The 24,336-nt window shown below is 38.8% G+C and overlaps 1 protein-coding gene across 3 annotated transcripts in view; it reads right to left on the bottom strand.

Moving 5' to 3' along the window:
- Nucleotides 1-475: 475 nt before the first annotated feature.
- Nucleotides 476-24,336, bottom strand: part of NRDC (nardilysin convertase) — a 101,825-nt gene continuing 77,964 nt past the window's right edge. For 2 of the 3 annotated variants that reach the window (XM_006934740.5, XM_006934739.5), the window contains 17 exons: nt 20,638-20,742; nt 18,482-18,605; nt 17,847-17,933; nt 16,001-16,120; nt 14,671-14,722; nt 13,358-13,508; nt 10,456-10,583; nt 8,479-8,641; nt 6,630-6,661; nt 6,238-6,376; nt 3,965-4,012; nt 3,620-3,672; nt 3,104-3,187; nt 2,446-2,536; nt 2,045-2,161; nt 853-942; nt 476-695 (listed from right to left, as the gene is read on the bottom strand). In XM_006934740.5, the coding sequence (XP_006934802.1) occupies nt 498-695; nt 853-942; nt 2,045-2,161; nt 2,446-2,536; nt 3,104-3,187; nt 3,620-3,672; nt 3,965-4,012; nt 6,238-6,376; nt 6,630-6,661; nt 8,479-8,641; nt 10,456-10,583; nt 13,358-13,508; nt 14,671-14,722; nt 16,001-16,120; nt 17,847-17,933; nt 18,482-18,605; nt 20,638-20,742 (1,782 nt within the window). In that variant the 3' untranslated portion in view covers nt 476-497. Of the gene's footprint in view, nt 696-852; nt 943-2,044; nt 2,162-2,445; nt 2,537-3,103; nt 3,188-3,619; nt 3,673-3,964; nt 4,013-6,237; nt 6,377-6,629; nt 6,662-8,478; nt 8,642-10,455; nt 10,584-13,357; nt 13,509-14,670; nt 14,723-16,000; nt 16,121-17,846; nt 17,934-18,481; nt 18,606-20,637; nt 20,743-24,336 lie in introns of those variants that run through there. The other variant, XR_002160860.3, reaches the window with a different exon arrangement.

Below are 24,336 nucleotides of genomic sequence, written 5' to 3' on the forward strand. Positions count from 1 at the left end.
GTTTTAGAGGGTTTGGGAAGAATAATTAGATCCCCCCCACCCCACACTGAAACAAAAGAATGCTACAGCAGCAAAATGGCTCATTCTGAAGGGCATTACAGAACTATCTTTATTTAAAAATACATTAAAAAAAAAAAAACAAAAAACCACAGGTATTAGCACCTAGCATTTAGGCACTAAGACATCGGTTACATAGGGCCTCTCAAGGTTCTCTTACAGACCTAGATCCTCCATCTGAGAGAACCAGGACATGCCAGGGCTTCTCATATCGCTCCTGCAAGCATTTTGGTCGCACTTGGTGCACCCTGCTACTCTCTCTGCCAGCTGCTATAGTAACCCTTGGTTTGTTAGTCATAATGTGGTGGGTAGGAAGAGAATAAGTCAAATTCTATGATGGCAGTGCAAAATTTCAATGGCACTACTAGCAGTATAACTAACTTCATAAAATACAAACACATTTTTAAATACACAATGCTTCAGGCCAACGGGACTGCAGTTTATTTGACTATTTTATGGTAGGGGAGAAGGTTAAGTGTTGATGTGAAAGCCCTGATGTCAGTAATGGGGATGGTAGACTCTACCAGCAAAGGAGAGGTTGGCAGGTAGGTTAGCTGCATCACTTCACAAGAAGAGTTTGAATCTTCACCAGAAGGGGAACCATCTTCTTCCAGCTCATACTTCCCAAATCCAACAACCTAAAAGAAGCCAAAAACTTGAGGTGAGAAAGGCTGACCAGATTTGGGCAAAGCCCTGTTAGAATCTTTGATACCAACCCCAACTCAGTGAATGGTAACTGGGCTAAATGACAGCTCTGAAAAGGATAGAGCTACAGCTTTAGTTAGCCATACTCACATGAACGCTGAGCATTTTACTTCCTGGTCCTCTATGAGCCTTGAACCAGTTGACTAGGTCTGACTTTGAGAATGACTTCAGTGCTTCAATCTTACAGGGGAAAGGGAAGATAGGAAAAAACAAAGAAAGCAAGCTATAAAAAAGACTAGCAATGCATTTTCTGGAAAGACTTATTAAACTAACACACCCGAGGTGGATCTCTTTGGTCCTGCTTAGCACCTGAGCACATCATTTTATTCTTCCAGGTATCTATCAGCTTGTCTTCAACCTTCCAGAGAAGGGTGAAAACAAGCCTCTGAGACACACCTTCATCTGTTTCACAGCAATAATTAACCCTGGCAAATAAGAGAGGGTAGCAGATGCTGTAATTATAGCTGAGTACTACACACAGAGCCAAAACCCACTACTGCCTCAGTGTCACCTCTCAGGTACATGGTAACTGTATATTCTAGCTTGCTTGAGAAAATATAGTAACAACTGAAGCAGGTAAAGTGCAAGCAGGGGAGGTGCAGACAGACACAGAATCCAAAGCAGGCTCCAGGCTTGGAGCTGTCAGCACAGAGCCCCGACGCAGGGCCTGAACCCACAGACTGAGAGATCATGGCTGAGACCCACAGACTGAGCTGAAGTCGGTCACTCAACCGACTGAGCCACCCAGGTGCCCTGAGAATTTTGTCTTCTAATAGGAAAACTGGAGTACCGTATGAGCTGGGCTGAAATCTCTTATTAAATAACTTTCTTGCCTCTGTGTCCTTTGCTAATTCACCTTATACAGTTATATTCTCAGCGCTAGACTGCAAGTTCCAGAGCTTTTGTGCGTTTTAATACTTGGGGCTAGAAGCTGTCAAAAAGACCACAGCCAGAATCTGGAGAGGAATTCCGTAACAACCAGATGTTCTCAATTTTCTTTAAATAGAAAACCCCTTTTCCCCCCCACAATCCTGCAGTGAACCTCAATATAAATACAAAATATAAAAGTATTTTACAAACAATATAAATACAAAAATAGATCTGCTCACTTAGGTGCTAGACAGGCCAGTCTGGAAACAGGATTTGATTTAGTAAAAAACCAAACCTAGAGGAACACCCCAGGTTTCTCTTCCATACAATATTGATTTGCTTGGGATTGGGACTCCTATAAAATCAGGAGTCCCTATCAGAGCTCTGTCACTCAAAACTGTGTTACTACTACCTCATGGGCAAGGCGGTCGAAGAGATACTGCTGTGTCACCACTTCGTTCCAGTTCCTGTCCACCTCCTCCCCAAGGTGGGTATCTTCACACTCCTTCAGCTTGATCAGAGCTGTGACCTGTTCCACCAAAAAAGGAGACCCTCAGGTATACTATCACACCAGATGCCCCAGAACACACTTGGCCCTGTTCAATCTGGTTAGTGACAGACCTGCTATGGTCCCTTTATTTGGACCTGCAGCACGATGGGGAAGGATAAAGCTACGAAGACATTATGACCATGTTAAGGTGGGGGCTACAAAACTCAAAATCTGGCCAGCAGGTAGCACTGGCAAGACTGGTATCAAGCTGTCTTATGGGCTTGTGTGGGCCAAGGAACAAAAGAGCAGGTCAGCACAGTTACCTGGGTGTTGAATGCATCCTCAGTGAGGTTCTCGATCTTCTCCTCAAAGTTTGAAAGAAACTCCTCTATCTTCTTATCAACAACTTCAGAACTGAAACAAAACATCTTCAATTAAGAGTCATCAGAAACCTGGTCTCAAGCAGAATGCAGAGGAAGAAAAGGGCTAAGGCATATTTCTAGGAAAGAGACTGAAGTATTTTCCTCCCAGGCCTTAGTACTCCCCTACGCTGAGGGAGATACAGGAGAGAACCCAACCCCTACCTCCAGCCCAACTTCCTGATATCCTCAATACTGAAGCAGTGACAACCCATGCTTGACCACCCCAAAGCTGAGAAACAAGGCTTGTTTGTAACTCTGGTTCTAGTATGAATGCTAGGCCAGGCATTCTTTGCTTTTGTCCTCAGACCTGCCTAAAGAGAGGAAACATTGGCAAGCCGTGCACAGTGACCACAGGACTTGAGTCAAGCCTTATAGGATCACCGGAACCACTGATCTGTCCTGGATCAGGCAGGCATCTCTGAATCACCCTCCATCCCCACCCCCTTGTGACTAAGTGAAGCAAACCCTATTTTGGTCAGAGTTGCCTGAGGTTTAAGGAAGCACCCATAGCCCCCACTCTCCAGGCCAAGAATAATAATAGCTGGGCCCATCTACTCACTTGTATTTAGTTGCCTGAGTCCCCACAGTGACAGAAAATCCTAGAATCCCAGATGTGTTCCTACAGGTAGGGTAGACATGGTACCTAAAACCAGAATGAAAAGTTCTATGAACGCAGGTAGTCACCTGGGCCCTGCCCTCAGAAACTAGAGGTAAGTAGGAAGGGTTTCTGCACATCTTTACTGGACCTGGAGGTCCTGAAAGAGAATCCACAAACGTATATGCATCTATTTCATTCTCAGGTTAGGGTGTCCACCCCCTCTCCTGAACTGAGGACTACAGGCTAGCTTTTATCCTTGCTAATCTCTGAAACTTGACTGAACTGAAAACCTGATCATAGACAGTACAAGATGCAAATTCTAGAAGTTGTCTTGACCAGTAGGTATGATGATGATGCTAAGGCATGGAAGGACCAGCGAGCTCTGAGGCTGCTCAGTCAGGATATCTGATAAACCTCAGCCTGCAAAGTAAGCCCCAGACCTTTATTTGAGCTCAGTGCTCTTGCCAGCAGACTTACCCAAGGGTCTGCTTGGTTCGAAGGAAGTCAAAACAAGGCTCTTCCATGTGCATCTGTAATTCAACATACTACCCATCAGCCCAACTCCTCCCAGCAGAGAAACCTCCATTTCTAACCCCCAAGTGCTCCACATACCCCAAGTCCATCCTTCTTTACTGTCGTCTTCCTAAATCGCCCAGGCCCCCTGTCCATTCTCATACCGGATGAGAATACTAAACATAACCATCTCACCTACCAAACAGGCCTCTGACCTCTCCCAAGTCCCTAGCTCCCAGGCACAAAGGCCAGTCCTCATAGTGGGTCAAGGGCTCCTGAACACCTCAACTCTCCTTTATTACAACTTACCACAAGCAGCTCCATAAGAGTGTATTCTTTCAGACTCCTGGTACCTGACTGAAAGGAGAAGTTGGTCAGACCAACTGAAAATCCAATGGCTTATAGGGCTTTTTAAGAATCCAGTTATTCTTGGCAACCATTTATTCAGGTATCCATCCCATTCTTCTCTTCCCCCCCAAAGAGTTGATCACACCCTCTGTTGCCATACTTGCAACAACTTTGTTTATACATCTGCCTTTCCACTAGACTGCAGGCCTGTGAGGACAGAAATCATGCTTGATCATTTGAATTCTTGGCCCATGCACAGGACTGCAGTCACACATGAAGGGAAGTCCAATAATCCCCACCCAACCTGCCAGTTCCTGCCCAAAGGACCTAAAGGATATAACCTAAAGTCAAGTACATGCAGTTCAGGGTCCTAAGGAGAAAAGCAGAAAATGGGATCAATGAACAGTATCTGGAGCTATTCCTTCAATAGGAAGGACATGAATAGAAGTTTTTAAGGCCACATACAGGGACCCAAACCAGTTGCTAAGAGAAATACCTAAGAGGCTGATACCATACTTGGAGACCACATGCTGGCAATCCTGAAGAGTAGCAAAATAATGCAATTAGAATGAAAGGGCAGGAGGCCAAAATCCAAGGATGTTGCTAGTACATTATATAGTCAGGCTCTTGCAGGCTCCTCTGACACGTACTCATTGCTATTCCTTCCCACTTCACCAAAGGAAGAGGCTAAAGCCTGTGTGCCCTGCAAGTCCTGTTTAGTCAGGCAAAGAGATTTCCTGTTTGCCTCTAAGAGGACTGTAGCAAAACTAGTTGAAACCTTCTATCAATTTCCAGTTTAAAATGTTGTCTGGCGGGAGGGAAGTGGTGCCCTAAAGAAAGCAGTTTGTTTTGGAAGCTAGTGCTAACAGGTGATTGATAAACACTTCGACAGACATGGTCACACATGGTCTTATGCTATGAAATCCTGCCTAAAACAGAAGTACTATGGTTTTGAGCAGCAGAAGCACTGGAAATGTGGACAAGGCTAATAAGCAGGGCCAGGCCGTATTATTTATGAACTCTGGGGCCTGGTAGTCATTTCAGCTTCAAATAAGCTGAGAAGCTAGATGGAAGCAAACAAACGAGGCAGCTATAGTCAGAAAGAGATGGGCTCTACAAACAAACTGGATCTCAATGGAAAGACTTAGGTCCAGGCCAGAAACACAATAAAAGGACAAAGTGACAGACACTAAGGCCATGCAGCCCTGCCCAAAGCCCCAACCAGAGGGCTCTTCACAGGGCCTGACACAGAAGGGACTTCCTCATGCAGGACTTCAAGGAACTAGAGCAGCAGCTAGCGGTAGAAGCCCCAGAGTGTAGGAAGTCTGACATCAGTCTAGACAAGCACAGGTCCCCCATAGTCCTAGAAGTAAGTGGGCTAACCACAAGCTACGGACCAAATGAGATTATTGCGAAACTCTACCTTATTTTAAGCCCAATCGCACCTTCCCAGAATGATGTGGAAAGAACAAAGGATCTGGGGGTGTAAGGAATAAATTCAAGCCCCACTTAGTATGACCTCAGGCAAGTAAGGGACTCTGGACCTCAGATTCATCATCCATAAAACAAGAGATAAATCCTTTATCTAAATGCTTTGAAATTTTTAATTGGAATTCTGGTAGTCATTCTTTTTCCTATAAATACTGATTAGTTGGCTATGTTTACTTTTGTCTCTTTCAAAACTGTCCTTTTAACAAATGTCCTCCTGCTGCCTGAGGTTGGTTCTGTCAGGGGAACATGTAGGAACTCCCAACTACTCTTCAGTCTCTGTCCGTCTGGCCCAGTGGTTGAAGGATTCAATGAAGCATTATGATTGAAAAAGAATCCATTTCACTGATAGGAGCAATTTTTAAATGCAATTGCTTCAATGGGGCACCTGGGTGGCTCAGTCTGTTAAGCATCCAACTTCAGCTCAGGTCATGATCTCACAGGTCATGAGTTCGAGCCCTGCATCAGGCTCTGTGCTGACAGCTCACAGCCTGGAGCCTGCTTCAGATTCCGTGTCTCCCTCTCTCTGCCCCTTCCCCGCTCAACTCTGTCTGTCTCTCTCCCAAAAATAAACATTAAAAAAATTTTTTAATGTAATCGCTTCAAGAAGACAAATGACTGCAAGGAAAAAACTAAATGCAAAATAAAGGGCCTCGAAAGTCATAGGGTCACTACTCCAAGGTACTCTGGACCTTCCATCAGGCTCTTAGCCATGAGGATGGCTGTGTGTAACGGGGCCAGCTGACCTGATAGTACACAGTGACTTCAGAGTTGGCATCACCCTTGTTCAGAGCTCTCACTTTGCACAGGTGGTGACCACTAGGCAGCTCTACCACCTGGAACTGCACAGGCATCTCCTGCTCCAGAGGCATGAAGTTCAGCTTACTGCAAAAGAATGAGTGTGGATCACTGAACAGTGCCTTTATCCCCTTCCCCCCTCCCAAAAACTACTATGAAGAGGTGAGGCCATCCACAGTCCCTTCTGAATTGCTTTGTTTACATAACCAGCCTCAAGAAAACCTACTACAAGGAGTAGTATCATCCCCTGTGGATTTACTAATAACTGAGCTGTGGTTCAAGGCCCTCCTGCTGGTAGGAATATAGAACTCCTACAGAGAAAACTCATACCAATACTTACTCAACAACATATTTCAGGAAATCCACTGATTCCTAGGAAGCAAAAGAGAAAAAAATAACTGTATTGGGCACTTATAACATTAATTTCACCCTGAACCAACTACTATCAACATTCTAATTGCTTAAGAAGCCCTGGATAGCATAAGGAAAGCAGATATAATCTGCAAAATTCATCAATTGGGCTCATCATTCACTGATTTAATATTATGTTTGTTGAATATTAAGTGGCTCTCAACTGAACAGCTCCCTCTCTTTTTTCCCTTTGGCATTCTGTTAACCTGTACACTGTGACACGATCAAACTTAACTGTTCAGTTAAACCCACTAAGCTGTGTCCTCTAGGATACCTGTGACTATGTTTTAGAAACCTAGGTCTATAAATACAGAACCTGGCATAGAATGAGCAAAAGAATAACACTTAACACTAAGTGAATGCATCCTCTCCCAAGACTTCTGTTTTCTAACCTATAAAATGGGGGATAACTGAAGGGGTGAGCTCATCTTTACAGTGGTTTCTATCTGCGGCAATTCATGGTACTAAGTTGTTTAGACCAAAAGGACCCCAGCCCAGTACTCCCACTGTGTTCAGAAAAGCAGGCAGCTATCCTGCTCTTCTCTATGTGGGTTAAAGCTTTTAAACTTCTTTCTGAGGAAAGGAAAAGAAACTAAGGCTGGTTTGGGGGTTGGGGGAATAAAGACAGAGGAAGTACAGAGGAGACAGCCGTCTCGAGTGGCCAGTTACATATTCCATTGAAGGAACAGTCCTGAGAAACTAGAAAGCCATGAAGGAAGATGGTCAACAGGCAAAAAATTTAGGGAGAGTCCCAAACAAGCATTCTTGGCTGGAAGAGGCCTCAGGTAATTACAAGGTTCACAGACCTATCCCACTCAATATATATCAGAACAAACTCCTCATATGCCCCCAAACCTACTATTTTTCCTACTCCTCCACCAACCCACTGTTTCTAAAGCAAGAAATCCGGGCATCATCTTAGACTTCTCTCTTCTCCCTCACCCCAACATCCAATCAGTCACTGAGTTTTGGTCATCTTCTATCTCACTATTTCTTTTTCATTTATTTGTGTAACTTTGGGCTTTATCATTTTTCACTTCAACTTGTGTGTGTGTAATGGTAAAAGCACATAAAGTTTACCATCTTAACCATTTTTTAAGTAAACAGTTCTACAGTATTGAGTATATTTACATTGTTGCAAAATGGAACTCCAGAACTTTCTCACCTTGCAAAACTGAAACTCTATACCCATAAAACAACTCCCCCCTTTTTTCCATCTTCCCATCCCTTGGTAACCACCATTCTACTTTCTGTTTCTATGACTTTGACTACTATGGATATTTCATATATTCTGGAATTATACTTCATGTCAATTCTTATAACAGCCTCATAACTGGTCTCTCTGCATCTTTCTTAACAACAAATCCCCATTTAAATGCTTCAGTTATTTTCTATTTACTACAGGATAAAACCCAAGCTCCTTAACTTGACACACAAGCTTGATATACAACTTCTGCCTGTGTGTCTGTTTGTGTACACATCCCTCACCACACCCGATCTCCCACTTTAATCTCTAAATTAAACTAGTGTTTCCACACACACTCTTCAACAAGTAACCAACACCTTGTATTTACTGAATCATTTCACTCAAAGCCTTGTCCATTATCAGCAGTCTTCTTCATTAAGGAAGTCTTGCCCAGCATCAGAATGGTTGTGCTAGGACAACTCTGACCTGCGAAAACTACTACAGAGCTTCCCTTTTTGGAGAACTAATGCAATTCCAGAGCCCACAACAGCATTCAGACCTAGCTAACAGCAACAGAGCACCTCACACTCACTGTGCTTGTGACATTTCCTTGTACCAAGCCTTCAACAAAGAGCTGGGATTTGAACTCCTTGACAAAGCTCAGCAGAGACTCAAGGGAAAGGCCATCCATCAAAGCCCGGTACTTGTCAATCATAGACCAACGGGCATATTCCAGGATTAAAAGCCGTACATCTCTATATAGAGGGCAGAAAAAAGACAAAGTTTTATCATTTTGAAATGAATCTTAAGGTAAAAAAAGATTCTACAGATGATGTGTTTCTAAAGAGACACAATTTCTATCATAACTTAAGATGGGAGAAACAATGTCATAATCACCAAAAAGTATTTATAAAATTACATATACAAAATTATGCATAGATTTACTCACTGGTACAGCTCAAGTATCTCAGTTGCAAAATAAAATACTTCACATTAGGTTAACACATGAGTCACACACACCAATTTAAAATTATTACTATTTTTACTTCAAGTCTCACTAACATTTTATTAATTACTAAAGGCCACCATTATGGGTATCTATTACTACAGTAACTATACAGTATAAGTAGTGGCTCTGGGCCAGAATCAGACTAACTCCTACTCCTCACCACTCAACTCCCCTCTCCTCACACTAAGCTATCTGAACTTGTCAAGTTACTTCACATCTGTGACTCAATTTCTTCATTTGTAAAACAAGGGAATAATAATGGCTACCATTATAGGGTTTTGGAGAGAAATAAATATATACATCTAACGTTTTTTAGATTTAACAAGTAACAAATCTTCAATAAATAGATATAATTATTAGTTTACCACATTTTAATAAAGTAGCATTCAGTAGTTATTGGATACATAGGGCTATTTTTCATATTGATAGCTCTAGGCAACTCTCCTTTCCAACTTATACTTGGTTATTAGTTTTTATAACTTTTTGTGATGAGATTATAAGTTATTACAGATTTCTCAACTGCTCCCTGCCCTGCTTTTGAATTTTGTTCACTTATGGGCTCCTTATGACTATGTCAAAAGTAGGGCCTCTATATAACATTGTGCTGTTTGTTCACCATTTATAGATGTCCAGCAAGGAGGTCAAGCCATGTGCACAAAGGGTGGTATCTACTCAGAGGGGACTTCTTTTTCCCCTCCACAAAGACTCCACCTGCTGATAGAGGCCACCCCAAAGGGGCACTTCTTCTGATTCACACAGAGGTACCTCTGGGCTACCATTAGCCCTAGACAAAAGAACAGGCTCTAATGAAAGGCTCAGGGTGTTATGAGCAGGAGGTTTAAGCATTATTCTACAGACTGTCAGAAGCTTTTTGCTATCCTTTGGAAACCTGGCTGAATTCTGGGTAGTTGCAGTTGCCAGATAAACTATGGATTAAGCAATTTAACTCAGCTACCTCATCATAATACCCTACATACTACAATCATCAGTAAAACAATTTTGAGTTATAACAAACTTTGGAAAAAGCACCCAGGTTGCTTGCCTTTAGCCTATAAATAAGTATAGTAGGCTTATTTTAGTCCTACTCACAAATAGCTACTTAAGCTGGGTTCAGAAATCCTATAACCCAATGGACGATTTCCTAAACCATAGCCAATTCTAGTATGTCTGAAAAATAGCACTGAAACTATAGGCTCATCTCCCACACCTAACCCCTCAGGAAGGCAAATACTTTCAGGCCTTCAAAATATAAGCTGATTCTGGGGCACTTGGGTGGCTTAGTAGGTTAAGCGTCTGACTTCAGCTCAGGTCATGATCTCACAGCTTATTGAGTTCGAGCCCTGCATTGGGCTCTGTGCTGACAGCTCAGAACCTGGAGCCTGCCTCAGATTCTGTCTCCATCTCTTTCTGCCCCTCCCCCGCTTGTGCTATGTCACTCTCAAAAACAAATAAACATTAAATTATATATTATATTATATATATATATATATATATATATATATATATATATATATATTATATATATATATATATATAAAAGCTGATTCTATGTATACCCACTTGGCCAGAGTCTCAGGCTTGATGAGGATGTTAAAGTAGGTCTTCTTCAACTGCTCAGTTATCATTGTAAAAACAGCTGGTGTGGAACTGAATTCCGCTAAGTAGTCAATAATGAGCTGAAATAGTAGCTAAAAAGAAAAGAAAAAAGCACTTTAAGTAGAGAAGCATGAAATTCACTACATTTTGGGGCAGGGATGAGGGGGGAAGGTTTTTCCATTGTTTTTTACCAGGGGCCCAGCATGGTAATAGGCATTTGTAGAGGACATAAGAGAAGTACGTGACTCAAGGATCTTTAGGAGCTAAAATCCTCAATAACTGTGAAATTTGGAGCAATGATTACTTTTTTTTTTTTTTAATAGTTTTCATGGGTATTCTTAAACATTTTTTTTTCATCCAAATAAACTTAAATCACTTTTTATTCAGCATCTCCATTGCCCCTAATTTGACTTTAACTGAGAGGGCATTACATATATATATTAATTTTGGAAGTAATGACAACTTTCTATCAAAGCTATTCTATCCAGAAACATAATGAGTCTCTCTCTCTCTTATTTAAAGTCTTTTATTTATATGATTCTGTAAGATTTCTGGTTTCCTTTAGAGAGATTCTGTACTTTTCTTCCTTATTCCTAGGTATTCCGTTTTTCTCAATATCATATAATGGAGTACTTTTTCATCCATTTCTATGTGGTTATTGCTACTATAGGAAAAAGAGCTATTGATTTTGATATACCGATCTCATGACCAGCCGCATCATGTTATTTTTTAAACTTCAGTAGACTCTTAGGTTTTCTAAGAATACAATCATATCATCTGCAAAGGGGAATACTTTTTCTTTTCCAACTGGATTTTTTTTTTCCATTTTAATGTAGTAGCCAGAATAATAGAGATGATCATGTGCTTCCTTGGCTTGTTCCTGATTTTAGTGTTCAGCATTTCATCAGTTACTGTAACATTTGCTGTTACTGTTCTTAATGAAGGTTTTAAATTTCTCTTTAATGTTTTATTTTTGAGAGAGACAGAGTATGAGTAGGAAAGGAGCAGGGAGAGAAGGAGACACAGAATCTGAAGCAGGCTCCAGACTGAGCTGTCAGCACAGGGCCTGACATGGGGCTCAAATCCACAAACCGTGAGATCGTGACCCGAGTGGAACTGAGATGCTTAAGTGACTGAGCCACCCGGGCGCCCCTGAAGGTTTTTACTGTATTTAATTTCCCTCTATTCCTACTTATTAAGAATGCCTACTTACATTTATCAGATGATTTTTTAGCACTTATCATATAATGTTTCTCAATTGACCTGTTATGATGATTTGTGTTCATCAACTTAATACTGAACCAATCCTTTGCATTCTTCCCATTTGATCACATGAATTATTCTTTTTGTTACATTTTTGATTTTATTTTTTAAATGTCTGAGTCTATATTATATAGGTGAAACTAGTGTCTACTTTGAGAGAGAGAGAGAGAGAGAGAGAGAGATTGATAGATTCTATACCAGGTTTTAATATTAAGGCTAGGTAAGCTTCATAAAATTAAGAGCCTCAAATACTTGTCTATACCTTACATATATATTTTTTTACATTTATTTACTTAGAGAGAAAGCACACACATATGTGTACGCTCAGCAGAGGAGCAGAGGGACAGAATCCCAAGCAGGCTCCACACTGTCAGCACAGAATATGGCTTATATTTTTTAAAAGCTCCCCAGGTAATTTCAAAACATACCTCTTAAATGACAACCAATGTTATTAGGCTTTAATCTGTTTGGCTCTAAGCTACCTTACACTTAGATCTTTGAAGGTTGATAAAGGTTAAATATTCCACAGTGTCTCCTCCTAAGACCAATCTTTGTTCTCTGGGACAGTAATAGGGACAAGGGTACAAAGAAGAGAACTATAGTCTGCTCTTGGGTTTGGCTATGACAGAGAGGCCTCTTAGCACAGGTCTAACTTCTGCCAGGTCTTTTCTTCCACAATTTTTCTTGTATGAACCTAGTTCCGCAAATCTTAATATATGTCCTACACAAGAAATCAAGATATAAAATTTGTTGATGGACACATATTATTTTAGCTGGTATTTAATGGCATAACCCTCTTAGCTAGCATCCCATATTATTTCTTCTTCTGCTTAAGAAGTTTTTGACAGGGGCGCCTGGGTGGCGCAGTCGGTTAAGCGTCCGACTTCAGCCAGGTCACGATCTCGCGGTCCGTGAGTTCGAGCCCCGCGTCGGGCTCTGGGCTGATGGCTCAGAGCCTGGAGCCTGTTTCCGATTCTGTGCCTCCCTCTCTCTCTGCCCCTCCCCCGTTCATGCTCTGTCTCTCTCTGTCCCAAAAATAAATAAACGTTGAAAAAAAAATTAATAAAAAAAAAAAAAAAAAGAAGTTTTTGACAAATAACACTGAAACATATTCCTTACCAAAAGATAAATTAACCACAAGATACATAGACCCTGTTTCTAAAAGGCTCAAAAACTTAGAAGGGAAATAAGACACATACTTGAAACAAAGGGATGGAGTTAAAGAGGAAGAAGGAAAGATACAAATATTTGAGTTCTACTCTGTCAGGTAATGTGCCACGTGCTTTAAATTTGTTATTACTGTCTGAGCATGAAATTAAGCTCACACCAGTCCAAAATGCCAGTGTTGGCTGCAGAGGAACTGACAGCAAAGGGAAGGGAAATCAAGCCTGAGGCATAGACTGTACTGCATGCATTGCTAATAATTAATGAATGTATATTGCTCTTATGTGTGGCCCAAGTTAGAATAGCTGTCACCAGCCAAGAATCCACATTTTGTTCTATGTATAGCAACGCATGCATAAACCTCTATACTTTGTGCTTTAGGGGCAACAAACATAAAATTTCAAGCTCTCTATGAGGAAAACAGAACATGTGTACTTACAGGTAGTTTGTGGTTGAATCCTTTCACTCGAATAATTAAACCATGTTCTCCAGCTACCAACTTATACTCTAGCTGTGCCACATCTGCTTCATAAGCTGGTTCCGCAAGGTTATGGGTAAGGATATTGACAAAGATATCAAAGAGAACCACACTGAGAATATAAAATACAAATAGCACTATTAATTGGCAAGAAATAAACACAAATAAATGTACTTTGATTTAACAACAGGAAACTTCACTTTTAGCAAGATGTTAATTCCACTACTCCAGAATGTAAAACTGTGTACTGAGTTAGAGTTTACCTAGGATTCAATTTTACAGGGACATTACAGACACCTACCTTTAGCAGTGCTTCCCAATCTTTTTCATGTTATATACACATACAAAATGTTAATATTTATACTGAAAAACGGGGTAAGTGTAAAAGGCATACAAGGCAATTGGCCCAAAGGCTCTGGCCATCCCCGCAGCCTAGGTTTTCTGACTGACAAATTAAAAATCTGAGTGAAGGGGGAGATTAATACATTTTTTATGTGGTATTAATAAATGTTAGTGCTATTTATCATTTTAAGGTTAGATTTTACAGTTTATTTATTTATATTATTAATATTTTTTTTAACATTTATTTATTGCTAAGAGACAGAGCATGAGCAGGGGAAGGGCACAGAGAGAGAGGGAGACACAGAATCTGAAGCAAGCTCCAGGCTCTGAGCTGTCAGCACAGAGCCTGACATGGGGCTCGAATTCATGAACTGTGAGATCATGACCTGAGCTAAAGTCGATGCTTAACCAACTGAGCCACCCAGGCTCCCCAGATTTTACAGTTTAAGTAGCAAAGGAAAGGAAGAAGTACAGTAACATTTCCTGAGCACCTCCTATGTTTCAGGGACATTTTAGGCTCTGACCTCCCACAGTGCAGGTATCTGTATAAATATATAAATTATTTGCTAAGAACAAAGTATAATCAGATTCCTTGCCAGTTTCTAAATATAGGATCAAACAGATCCATTCATTCCCATTACAAACTAGAAGCTAATCCAAACGCATCTTTAAGGAACTTTCTCAGTCCAGTAATCCTATGATTAGCCTATACCATCAGCATGTTTTATAAATGGGTGGAGATGGAACTGCCACAATTCCGTTTTAATGCTCAGTATCAATACAAATAATTTGTTTTGGGTACAGAAAAAATACACAAATCAGCAGCATAACTCAGTACTCATAGAGAAAATAACAGAATGATTCAGAACAAAACAAACCAAATAGTTTTTCCATAAGAAATATATTTTCCAGAAAAGAGGACAATTGCTTACTTTGCTGCAGACTTCTGTATCAAAGGTGAAATCAGATGGAAGCGTATATATGCTAAAAGAAAAAAAAAAACAAAACAGGTAAGAAATTACAGGCCAGAGGCCTCAAATATTTTATACATCTGCTATTTGACCCTAACATATTTTCTAAAAATTCTTTTTTTTTTTTAAGTTTATTTTTATTTATTTTGAGAGAGATAAAGAGCCAAGGGGAAGGGGCAGAGAGAGAGAGGGAGAGACAGAATCCCAGGCAGGCTCTGCACTGTCAGAGTGTGATGTAGGGCTCCAACTTACAAATCATGAAATCATGACCTGAGCCAAAGTCAACAGTTGGACACTTAACCGACTGAGCCACCCAAGTACCTCTAAAAATTCTGAAATAAGCTACTAGCCCTTAAATCCGCATTACATTTTTATCCTGGAGTGTCTTTAAAAAGTAATATTTACCAGTCTAAACAGTGTTCAGAAGGCACACTTCAGTCTATGGGAAGCACAAGTATATAGACAGATACACAAAGAAGCCTAGGAATAGTCATCTTTATTAATAGCTTTGGTCAGAGAAAATGTTTACAGAGGTATACATGTCAAAAACAACGGAACAATCCCAATGTTCACAGAGAGCTATAGCAGAGACTTTCTAAAGAAACACTAATAAGCTATTCAAAAAACACCCTCCCAGTAATCTAAAAAATCCCTCAGAGCTACATTACAGTTGTCTTGAGGTTAGGAATATGGGTTAAATAGCAATGAAGAGCCCTCAGCCTTTTTGATTCTAAGTTGCTTCCGTAAATTCCTATACTATTCACAAGAACAGAAAATAAAAATGCAACAGTTTGGGTTAACACATTAAAGACTAGAACTTTGGAGTCTATTTCTGTATACCATGATTCCTTTATGATGAAAAGCAAAATGATAGAGGGAGAGAGAGGGAGAATATTTCACATTTGTAATGTTGGAAAAGGCTATCTATTGTGTCTCAGAATAATTTCCTTCAGCATACTTTTATCCTCTTTTTAAAAATAAAGTTTAAAACATACCACCATTCCCTAAGATGGCCAAACACCTGGCTCTGCTTTCATTTAACCAGAAGAAAAAATATTTGAAAACAATTTCATTTTAGCCTTGAATCTTTACTTATTTCCTGGAATCTGTAAGGTATACAAGGGTTTCTGTGACAGCACTGGAGCACAGTATGAATCTGATAGATAAGCCTAGAAAACATCTTCAAATGAAGAGAAAGGAGAAAGGGTGATAGAGGGAAATAAGGTTGCTACCAAGTAGAGAAAGAGTTGATATACTTATTTCACTCCAATTAGAGAGGGAAACATTTTACCTTTGGGAATTTTGAATTTGTTGTCTTTCTTATACCACAGGCAACCTTGTAGAGTATTCACAATTTTAACAGGGTATTCTGTCTCAGGGCAATCAAAGGCCTTCAACATGAAGTCCGTGGCTAACAACAGAAAAGAGTAATCATTAATTCAGGTATTTCAGCAAGATTCCCAACAATCTTCAGTTCTGAAGTCTAGGTAACTTTTGTGGCAAAAATAAACTAAATTAAGATGCTAGAGAACAATAAATTAGTAAAACAATACAGAATAGAAAATTCTCTTGGTCTTAAACTAAATGAACTCTGAAGATTTGTAATTTCCTAAAGGTCAATTCTGATCTCTCTGCATTCTGCTTCATTCCCTTTCTCAAAGACAATGTTAACCGTAAGAGGGACCTTTAGTCAGGATGGTTGTATAAACCAATTTATAAATGAATCCATTCTTGAATGTCTTTTACCAATCTTACAGACTTCTGAAAGGTAACAAAAAAGTGAAAGTCAAACTTGTCCTCTCAGTTAATGAAAACCTAAATTCTTTCATCAATATGTAGGTGAGAAATAGCTACTTAAGAGAAAACTATAGAACAGAAAAAACTACTGGTTATATTTATTAAGAAGAATTGGGTTGTTTAGATACTTAAAGTTCAAGATGTGGAAATGAATGGTCTAAAATATGTGAGACTTTTTTAGAAGGCTTTTTTTCCTAATTGAGATTAGACTCACATAACAAAATTAAGCATTTTAAAGTGAACAATTCAGGGGTATTTAGTACATGCACAATGTTGTGCAACCACCACTTCTATCCAGTTTCAAAACATTTTCATCACCCTAAAAGAAAATCTTTAAACCCATTACAGTCACTCCCTATTATCCACTTCCCCCAGCCACTGGCAACCATCAATTTGTGTTTCATCTATGGATATATATATATATCCTGGATATATCATAAATGGATCCATAAATGGAATCATACAACCTATAACCTCCTGTGTCTGGCTTCTTTAGCATGTTTTTAAGGTTCATCCACATTGTAGCATGTATATACCTCATTTCTTTTTATGACTATTACTCCTTTGTATATACTTACCACAATTTGTTTATCCATTCATTCACTGATGGACATATGAGCTATTTCGACTTTTGACTACTGTGAATAATGCTGCTATGAACATGCATGTACATGTATTTGTTTGAGTACCCATTTTCAATTCTTTTGGGTATATTCCTAGGAGTGGAATTGCTGGGGAAAATTCTGAATAAATTAGTTATATACAACTGTAACCTTTGACTTAGGTAGCTTTCTCATAGTTAGAATGTTTCCCACTGCAAGCTAGTACACAGGCACAGATACAAACATATATACCTACACAGAATAAAAGTTCTTGAAATAATACTTTATGAAATTAAACATTTTGCTATTTTCCATCCTAATTAATTTTTTTAATGCTTTCATAACTCATTACACAGAACTCACAACCCATTACACTGATTTCACAAACCTTGTAGTTTGAAAAACACTAGCACGGCAATTCCTACAGAGATGATAGGGAAGGATCAGCTATGACATACAAAAAAAAGCAAAAGCTTCAGAGTCCCAAGATCTACATTTAAGTCCTGTTTCCTCCATTTACCAACTAAATAGTCTGGGACATGTTACTTTCCTTTTTTAAGCCTCAGGTTTTCTCATTCAAAAAAGTAAGAAAACAGTAATCCCTACCCCAGAGTGTTACACTGTGGAAGCTGAAATATGAATTCAAATGATACTTTGGAAATGTACTATATGGATGCTATTTGTTTTGTTTTATTACTACATAAATGAATTATGTATAATTATTGCTATTTCACTGACCTATGTACTTGTTTTCAGCTGGAAGATGAAGATCTGGATTTAATTCAAAATTAGACTTCCATAGGTCAGCCCACGAGTTTTCAACATCTGTGGAGATGAAAAACAAACTGATCCAATAAACAAGCAATGTTGAGAATTCTCTTAATGACAAACCAGTTAACAACCAGCCTTCACAAATCGATTCTCTTTTCTTAGGAAAACTATAATATATCCAGGCATTCTAGCTATTTACCACTCAAAGTGTAGTCTTAGCAGCATTGGTATCACCTGGGAGCTTGTTAGAAATGCAGAATCTCAGGCACTACTCCAGAGCTAGCGAATAAGAATCTGTATTTTAATAAGATTTCTAGGTGATACTACATGTACACTGAAGTTTCAGAAGTACTTTGCTAAAACACAATCAAAAAACCCTTCCCCAAACTATCCAGAAAACAGGATTTTTTTTACTAGTTAATAAATAGCTATAAAACACAGCAGAAAATAATTTTCTGTTAAGCAGTATAATTTTCATTTCAAAGTCAATTCCTAAAAAAAGGATATACTTTTTTCCCATAGGAACCATCAGATGAAATATTAAGGAATAAAAATTCTCAGTTGAGTTAGATAAATGTGGGACTATTATTAAAATATTTTACCTTCCATACTATACTGAGTCCCAAACCATTTCTCCTTGAGGTCACATTTTCCCTCATTAGCACCAGACAGTAGAACAAGATTTGCTTTTTGTGGCAGTAGCTGATTAAGAGCTTCAGCAATGACCTAATCAGGGGAAGGTAGAGAGACACACACACATACACAATAATAACTTTAACCTAATACATCTCTGTTAGAAAGGCAAAATCACGTTATGGTAGGCATCCCCAAGATCCTAGCATCTTAATGCTCATGAAATTATCGTCATTAACACCGTAATTTATAAAACTTTGTTAGTCTATTGTTTCAAATGTTTCTTGATAAGCTATAAACAGTGCCCATCTCAAATCCTACGTAATAATAGTGCTAACAGTAGAAACAGCTCTCATTTATTAAGTTTTACTATGTACCAGGTAGTGTTTAATATACATTATTTCATTTAATCCTAAAAACAACTCTAAGGCATACCCATTTTATAAAAAATAATACTCAGGTTCCTATTAAAAATTAAGTAATTTGTTCAGGTTAAAGATTACATAATCTGCACAGAACAACACATCTAGAAGTGGCAAAGGTGGAGTTCTAAACAAGTTCGTACATGATTCCAAAGACTATGCTCTTAACCCCTAGGTATTATACTACCTTCATCCCCAAGAATCAGTAACATGATACCATTGCAGGGCCTCCTTCAATAATCCTTCAGCTATGACAGGAATACACAAAAGATTTTGTGGGTAAAGTTTGAAACCCTGACTAGCATTTAAATACCATTTCTTTGAGAAACACAACAAATGGAGGTTCAGAATAAACTACTTGGGCCCCTGGACACAATATTCCCAGGAGATAACAAGAATATTATCACTGCCTCTTCCTTTACCTTTCCATTATCTTTTTTTTTTTTTAATGTATGTTTATTTTTGAGAAAGAGAGAGAGAGAGAGAGAGAGAGAGAGAATATGAGTAGGGGAGGGGCAAAGAGAGAGGGAAACACACAATCCCAAGCAGGCTCCAGGCTCTGAACTGTCAGCACAGAGCCTGATGTGGAGCTCAAACTCACAAACCATGAGATCATGACCTGAGCTTAAGTCAGACACTTAATTGACTGAACCACCCAGGTCCCCCACCTTTCTGTTATCTTTAAAATTAGTAGTTTTGGAATACCCTAATCAAGATTTCTCAATCTCAGCATTATTAACATCTTGGACCAAATAATACTTTATTGTGGGGTGCTGTCTTTTGCACTATAAGATGTTTAGCTGCCATTTCTGGCCTCTAACCCACTAGATGCCAAGAGCATCCCACAGTTATGACAACTGAAATGTCTCCAGACATTGACAAATATACCCTGGGGGCAAAATCAGCCAACTGAGAACTGCTATCCCATATGGAGCAAAATGACTTCACCCCAAGGAGTAAAGGAGGAAAGACCCAAACCAACTATTTATTTGTATATAATAATTATCTCTAAGTCACATGTTTCAAATTCAGGGAATCTTTTATTTCTTTTTTTGTTTAATGTTTATTTATTTTGAGAGAGAGCAAGCGGGGTAGAGGGTCAGAGAAAGAGGGAGAGAGAATCCCAAGCAGGCTCCATGCTGTCAGTATGAAGTCAGATGTGGGGCTTGATCTCACAAACTGTGAGATCATGACTTGAGCCAAAATCAAGAGTCAGCTGCTTAACTGACTGGGCCACCTAGCGCCCCAGGGAATCTTGTATTTCTCAGAAACATTTTCAAAATGGTTAAATTTAATTACCCAGAGTATCTAACTGAGTTAGATAAGGTAAGCAAAAACAACTCTCTAAGTAAGGTTACCAAAAAGGTGAGCAAAACATCTCCCTAAGTAAGCTTAATAACCAAAGCATGTAATTCTTAGGAATCACTTTAATTGTTTTAGTAGATGTTTCAACACTTGAAAAACAGTGAGAATAATAGTACCTAAGAAACGGACTTGGTTTTCTCCTCATATTAAAACATAATCATATATAACAATCATGAAAAACTGCCAAAAAAAAAAATACTGTTATTTCTTCCATTTAAACAAACAAAAAATCTGACATATTTAACCAAGTTTTCTACATTCTCACAGTTCCTAAGTCATGTCTGCACTTCCCCCTTATCTCTGTCTAAAAGTAACTCTCAGAAATGAAACATCCTTACTTCTGGCTTGTATTCAAAAAGAAGCTGATCTCCAGTGAGGAAGTCCTGTAGCGGGTATAGCTGCATGTTTTCACACATATTTTCCACATACTCAACTGGATCTGTCTGTAAAGAGATATAATTATTTCACACCAGAAACTTCCATTATCCTTAATTTACCACAAAATATACTTTTTCTCTTTTTATGAACAATGAAACCAAGAGCTTCTGAACAGAAATAACCAGATACAATTTTAGCTTAAGCATCTGATGCTCACTTGAGCTCCCCATTGGGGGGGGGGGGGGGGAGAGAGAGAGAGAGAGAGAGAGAGAAAGAATTTGATGCTCTGAATTCTAAGAAAATTTAGCCAGAGTTACCATCTTAAGGAGTTTAACCTGACACCCCTCCAATCCCCAACCTGAGCCCAACAACACACAAGGCTCTAATCATGTCATGACCTCTTTGTGAGAATAATTACAACACTGAATTGTAAATGCTTATTTATATGTCAAGTACCCCATATGACTGATGATGCCCATAAAGACAGGGTCTTCATCATGTATCACTACAGCACTATCACTTGAAAACTATCTGTAAACATGAATCAGATCAACGTAGAAATCAAAATGTGTCATTAAAGTCTTGATATAAGAAATTATATTAATCAGTATATTACCTCAATTTAAAAATGAAAGAGTGACCACAAGTTCTCTAACCTATGAAATGTTAATACTTTTTCAGAGGAAAGCAATCAATTCAAGTACTTATTGAGCACCCAGAGGCACAGAATCTTAAAACTGACAAGTCCTTCAGACACCAAGTGGTTCCATTCCCACATTTTATAAGGAAATACACCCAGACTGATTGGATGACTTGCCCAAAGTCACACATTAAGCATCAGGCAGAGTAGACACTAGAACTCAGGGCTCCTAATGTAGCAGCAAACACGCTTTCTAAAATACCACACTATCCAGTCCTTTACTAGACAGAATGGGTTGTTCTCTCATCTAATGGAAGACACAGGAGAAGTGAAGGTTACTGCATTTATGGAGAAGAACTAATGCATGCATACATCAAACTAGAGACCATAGGTATATATTATCTACTATATTATCACATAAAAATAGAATAAGAAGAAAGTAAGGAAACGCTGTTAGGTTTTGTTTTTGTTTTTTGCCCCACTTCAGGAAACATTCCTGAATCAAGTTGACTAGTCACTAAGGTGCTATTATTATTTAAAAGGATTCCTCCTACTCTCGTCTACTTTTTAAAAATAAGTTATTCTCGGGGCGCCTGGGTGGCTCAGTCGGTTGAGCGCCGACTTCAGCTCAGGTCACGATCTCGCGGTCCGTGAGTTCGAGCCCCGCGTCGGGCTCTGGGCTGATGGCTCAGAGCCTGGAGCCTGCTTCAGATTCTGTGTCTCCCTCTCTCTCTGCCCCTTCCCCGTTCATGCTCTGTCTCTCTCTGTCTCAAAAATAAATAAACGTTAAAAAAAAAATTTTTTTTAAATAAATAAATAAGTTATTCTCACTAGCCACTTAGTTATAAAGTAAGTAAATGGTCAGTATGCAACAAAATTGAATGATTCAAAATATTTCCAATAAAAAAAACACTAAGGACCTTGGCTAAAAGCAGATCTCCAGTACCAAAGCAATGGAGCAGGTATTAAGAAAAACACTTAAATGCTATCCTCTAATTTTTTAAAGATATTAATCCACATACCATAAAATTCACACTTCTAAAGTGCACAATTAAAAATGAAATAAAATGTAAAATAAAGCGTACAATTCAGTGGTTTTTAGTATATTTACAAAACTGTACAACCATCACCACTATTTAGTTCGAGAATATTTTTATCACCCCAAAATGAAACTCCCATAACCGCTAAGCAGTCACTCCCTGCTACCCACTCCCCCTAGCCACTGGCAACCATCAATCTGTGTTGTATTTCTATGAATTTACCTATTCTGGAAACTTCATATAAATGGAATCATATTAATATGCAACCTGTGGTGACTGGCTTCTTTCATTTAGCATGTTTTCAAGGTTCATCCATGTTGTAGCATGAATCAGTACCTCATTCCTTCTCACAGCTAACATTCCACAGTATGCATATTCTACATTTTGTTTAACCATTCATTTGTTGATGGGCATTTGCGTGTTTCCACTTTGGGCCTATAATGAATATTGCTACTATAAACACTTGTGTACAAGCATTTGTGTGGACAGTTTTTCTATTCTCTTGTATATACCTAGGAATAGAACTGATGGTAGAGCTTATATGGTAACTCTTTGTAACTTTTTAAGGAAATGCCAAGCTGTTTCCCAAAGCAGCTGCACCATTTTACAATCCTACCAGCAATATATGAGGGTTCTAATTTCTCTACTTCTTCTCCAACACTTGTTATTGTCTGTCCTCTAATTTTTTTATCTACTTCTTACTGCCTTCCATTATTGTTACATTATTGCTGTTTTTCTGCCTGCAGAAAAGAACTTAAGCAGCTTTTTCTAATTCAAATTATTGATTTATAAGATATATTGAGTTCAAGTTCCTATGGAAAATAATTTTTTAGATTTCTTAATTAAATAAGACTGATGTGAATAGTTTGGAAAGGGAATTCCTATTTGCCCTTATTGATGAAAATCAGAAAGTCTGAAGAGGAAGCATTCCAATTTTGTTAAAAAAAATTTATAAAAGCCTTAAAAATAATTAAAATAATTAACTTGAGTTAGCAGTTCACACAGAGATATAGACCTTTCTGATTTGTTCTCACTTTTCACTGATTAGGTTTAAAATTAAGATGTCTTGGGCACATGTTTTAAAATCAAGACAAGTATTCATGAATATTGTTAAAGGTAAAAAAAAAAAAAAATGAGCTACAAAATGGGGAGATTTCAGTAAAAGATATCCGAAATGTTTTGCTAAGAAGAAACTGGAGGGACAGAACAAATGTGTCACTCACTCAACCAATGCTAAAAAGCTGATCCTCAAAAAAGGAATGTGGGTATCACATATGGTTGTATTCCACAATTCTTGATCCCACTCCTTCCCTGCCATAGTTCTGACCCACATGTTGCCACCACAGCTGATAAGGACACTGCACAAAATCACTCCTGGTAAGGTAGGAGGCAGGTCTTGTGGAGTTCTATGCATATCAGTCCACTTATAGGGATGAGTGTTTATAGAACACTCTAATGGCCAATATATGTGTCATAGCAGCCTTTCTGATTTCATAGAATAAGATTTTTTTTGGTTTTTTGGTTCTTGGTGGTGGTGGTTGTTGTTTTGTTTTGTTTTGTTTTTTTGAGAGCATGCACGCACGTGTGTAAGCACAAGTGGAGGAGGGGCAGAGAAAAAATCATAAGCAGACTCCACGCTGGGACACAGGCCTCAATCTCATGATCATGAGATCATGACCTGAACCAAAATCAAGAATCAGACACTTAACTAACTGAGCCACCCAGGTGCCCTTAGAATAAGATTTCTATTTCGATTTCAATGATTCAAGTGCAAAGAGCAGGTTACACAGGAATCAACAGCAACAGGACGCTTACAGTTTTTGTGATCTTGTCACATATACCTAAATCTTCTTTACTTATAGTAAATATTCAGAGAATTGTCTCTGGTGATGATCCAAAAAGGCAGCTTCAAGATGCTCTGTGAAGCAGTTCTAAATCAGAGGCTTTTAATCCAGGGTCCACAGACATCTCCCACAAGA

Source organism: Felis catus, chromosome C1 (assembly GCF_018350175.1).
Source record: "Felis catus isolate Fca126 chromosome C1, F.catus_Fca126_mat1.0, whole genome shotgun sequence".
Lineage (NCBI taxonomy): Eukaryota > Metazoa > Chordata > Mammalia > Carnivora > Felidae > Felis > Felis catus.